A 2,433-nucleotide genomic window follows, 5' to 3' on the forward strand; every position below is an offset into this window, starting at 1 on the left:
CCCCCCCCCCCCCCCCCCCCCCCGCTGGGGGCTGGTGACTGAGATGGGACTTGGGTCTTTGGAGGACAAGTAGGGCCTTCTGACAGGGAGGCTGGAGGACTCTGATGGCCCCTGGAGGGAGCTTCCCTTGGGGAGTTTTCCCTCTTTGTTTAACGCAGGGAAAAGGAGTTAGCGGGCACGTGGCCCTTTCTCAAGCGAGCTCTCCAGAGGCTGGCGGGGGCGCGGTTGGGAAGGCTGAGTGGGGAGGACCACGGGGCTCCAAGGGAGGGAGCAGGGAGGACCAGCAGCTTCTCCTGCTCCAGCCCCCTCCCGCCCTCTCTTCCCGAGCAGCCAACTGTGCAGGTGCCTCCAGGCAGGGCTCTCGGCGGGGGCGCCGCGGGGGCCTGCGGGGATGCCTCTGGGGGGCCTGCGGGGTGTCCGGACTTACTCGGGTAGCGGTAGTAGAATTCGTTCTCCAGGTCGCTGGTGTTGTGTTGCGCCTTACTGTCGGCCCAGTGGGCGTCGGCATCGGGCTCGTAGCGCACAAACACGCCGAAGAGGACCACCATGGCCACCTGCAGGAGCAGGCAGGTGACCGGCAGCCGCCAGCGGAGGTTGGTGTTCCAGACCATGCTGCGGGGAGGGCGGGGCGCCTGGCCGGGGAGGGCAGCGGGCAGTTCGGACCCACACTCGCAGGCGGGAGAGGCTTTTAAGACCCGGGAAGGGGCGGGGCGGCCGCGGTCGGGGGCGGAACAGCGGACCCGGGTGCCGCCCGCGCGCTCGCCCAACCGGCGAGGGGACCCGCGGGCTCGGGGCTCGCCTCCCCTCGGGGGCCTTCCCGAAGCTCCCGGGCCAGGGGCCGAGTGGGCAAGTGGGCGGGGATCGAGGCGCCCCAGGCTCCGCGGGTCCCCTCGATACCTGGGCCTCTGGTCTGTCCCCTTTTGTTCCGGACCGGAGACAGGAAAAGGCGGGTTGCCAGCCTCCCACGGAGAGAGGAGCTGGAGGAATTCCTAGACGGCGCTCTTCGTCACCAACATCCCCACCATCAGCCCTTTCTTTTTATGATCACCGGATTTACAGAGAGTGCGTGGAAAACCAGGGAAGGCTAAGAACTCGCAGACCGAGAAGCCCGGAGAGGCGTGACTGCTGGTACAGTCCGTACCATGGAACAGAGAGGATGGGGGGGGGGGCTGGTGAAATCCACACGAAGTGTGAAGTTTAGTTCATAACGTTGTGCCCACGTGGGTTTCACGGTTGTGGCAAATGTACCAGGCTTAGGTGAGACGTTAGCAGGGGACACTGGGGGCCGGGTAGTGTCCGGCACTAGGGGAGCACGGTACTATCTTTGCAACTTTTCTGTAAGTCTAAAATTATCCCTGAAAATAGGGTATTAAGAAAAATTTTGTATATGTGTGTGTGCATATATATATGAATTATCAGAACAGTTGATTTTTTCACAATTCATTGATCTTGATCAGGAATTCTCTGTTGGTCAATATGTGGGATATTGATGTGAGGAAACCATAGAATTTAAGTTAAATCTTTTGCTTAGCCTATATTTTATCGACATAAATTCAATTTTCTAATTTTTCTTTAAAGAAATTGAATACAGAGTGCCTGGGTGGCTCAGTGGGTTAAGCCTCTGCCTTTGGCTCAGGTCATGATCTCAGGGTCCTGGGATCGAGCCCTGCATCGAGCTCTCTGCTCAGCGGTGAGCCTGCTTCCTCCTCTCTCTCTGCCTGCCTCTCCGCTTACTTGTGATCTCTGTCAAATAAATAAATAAAATCTTTTAAGAAAATTGAGTGTAACTATATTGTAGAGATTTTGGAAAATATAGAAAGCACAAAGAGGAAACCAGAAAACCACCTGTAATTCCTCCACCTAGAGGCAACAATAACATGAGAAAGAGAAAGAGGAAGAGATTCATCCTGTAATACTGTTTTATAGCTGCTTTATCCACTTAATAGTTTGTAAACAATAGTTTGTAAACGTTACAAACTTAGTAGTTTGTAAAAAAAAAAGTTTGTAAACATACTCTTGTTTACTACAGCATTTTAAATGGCAGGAGATACCCTGCCTTATCTAGCCAAACCCCTAGTGTTAGGTGATGGGGTTGCTTTGGGTTTGTCTGGTGTAGTAAATAGCACTGTTGTGAACATCCGGGTAATAGGTCTTTGTATGGGTTTCGGTGAGTTCCCAGAGGCTGAATCACTTCGATATACACGTTGCAAAAAGTCCCCCGGAGTGTGTTCCTCCTGAGTCGTGTGGTACCCATGCACCCTCACCGGTGCTGGATTACAGAAAACCATTGCCAGTTTGAATCCCAGATATGTAAAAGGCAGGAATGAGCCCCTGATCAGGGTGCTGGGAACTCAGATGTAGCCCTGCCGTATTCACGTGGGCACCATTCCCTTAGCAGGAAAAGCAGCCGGCTTCAAGACCCAGCCAGACATG

At 54.5% G+C, this 2,433-nt stretch overlaps 1 protein-coding gene across 6 annotated transcripts in view; it reads right to left on the minus strand.

Moving 5' to 3' along the window:
* RHCG (Rh family C glycoprotein) overlaps positions 1-685 on the minus strand; it is a 22,665-nt gene extending 21,980 nt beyond the window's left edge. For all 6 annotated transcript variants that reach the window (XM_032836862.1, XM_032836861.1, XM_032836863.1 and 3 more), the window contains exon 1: positions 428-685. In XM_032836862.1, the coding sequence (XP_032692753.1) occupies positions 428-611 (184 nt within the window). In that variant the 5' untranslated portion in view covers positions 612-685. The remainder of the gene's footprint in view (positions 1-427) is intronic.
* Positions 686-2,433: the final 1,748 nt, after the last annotated feature.

Source organism: Lontra canadensis, unplaced genomic scaffold (genome assembly GCF_010015895.1).
Source record: "Lontra canadensis isolate GAN:19392208 unplaced genomic scaffold, GSC_riverotter_1.0 scaffold94, whole genome shotgun sequence".
Lineage (NCBI taxonomy): Eukaryota > Metazoa > Chordata > Mammalia > Carnivora > Mustelidae > Lontra > Lontra canadensis.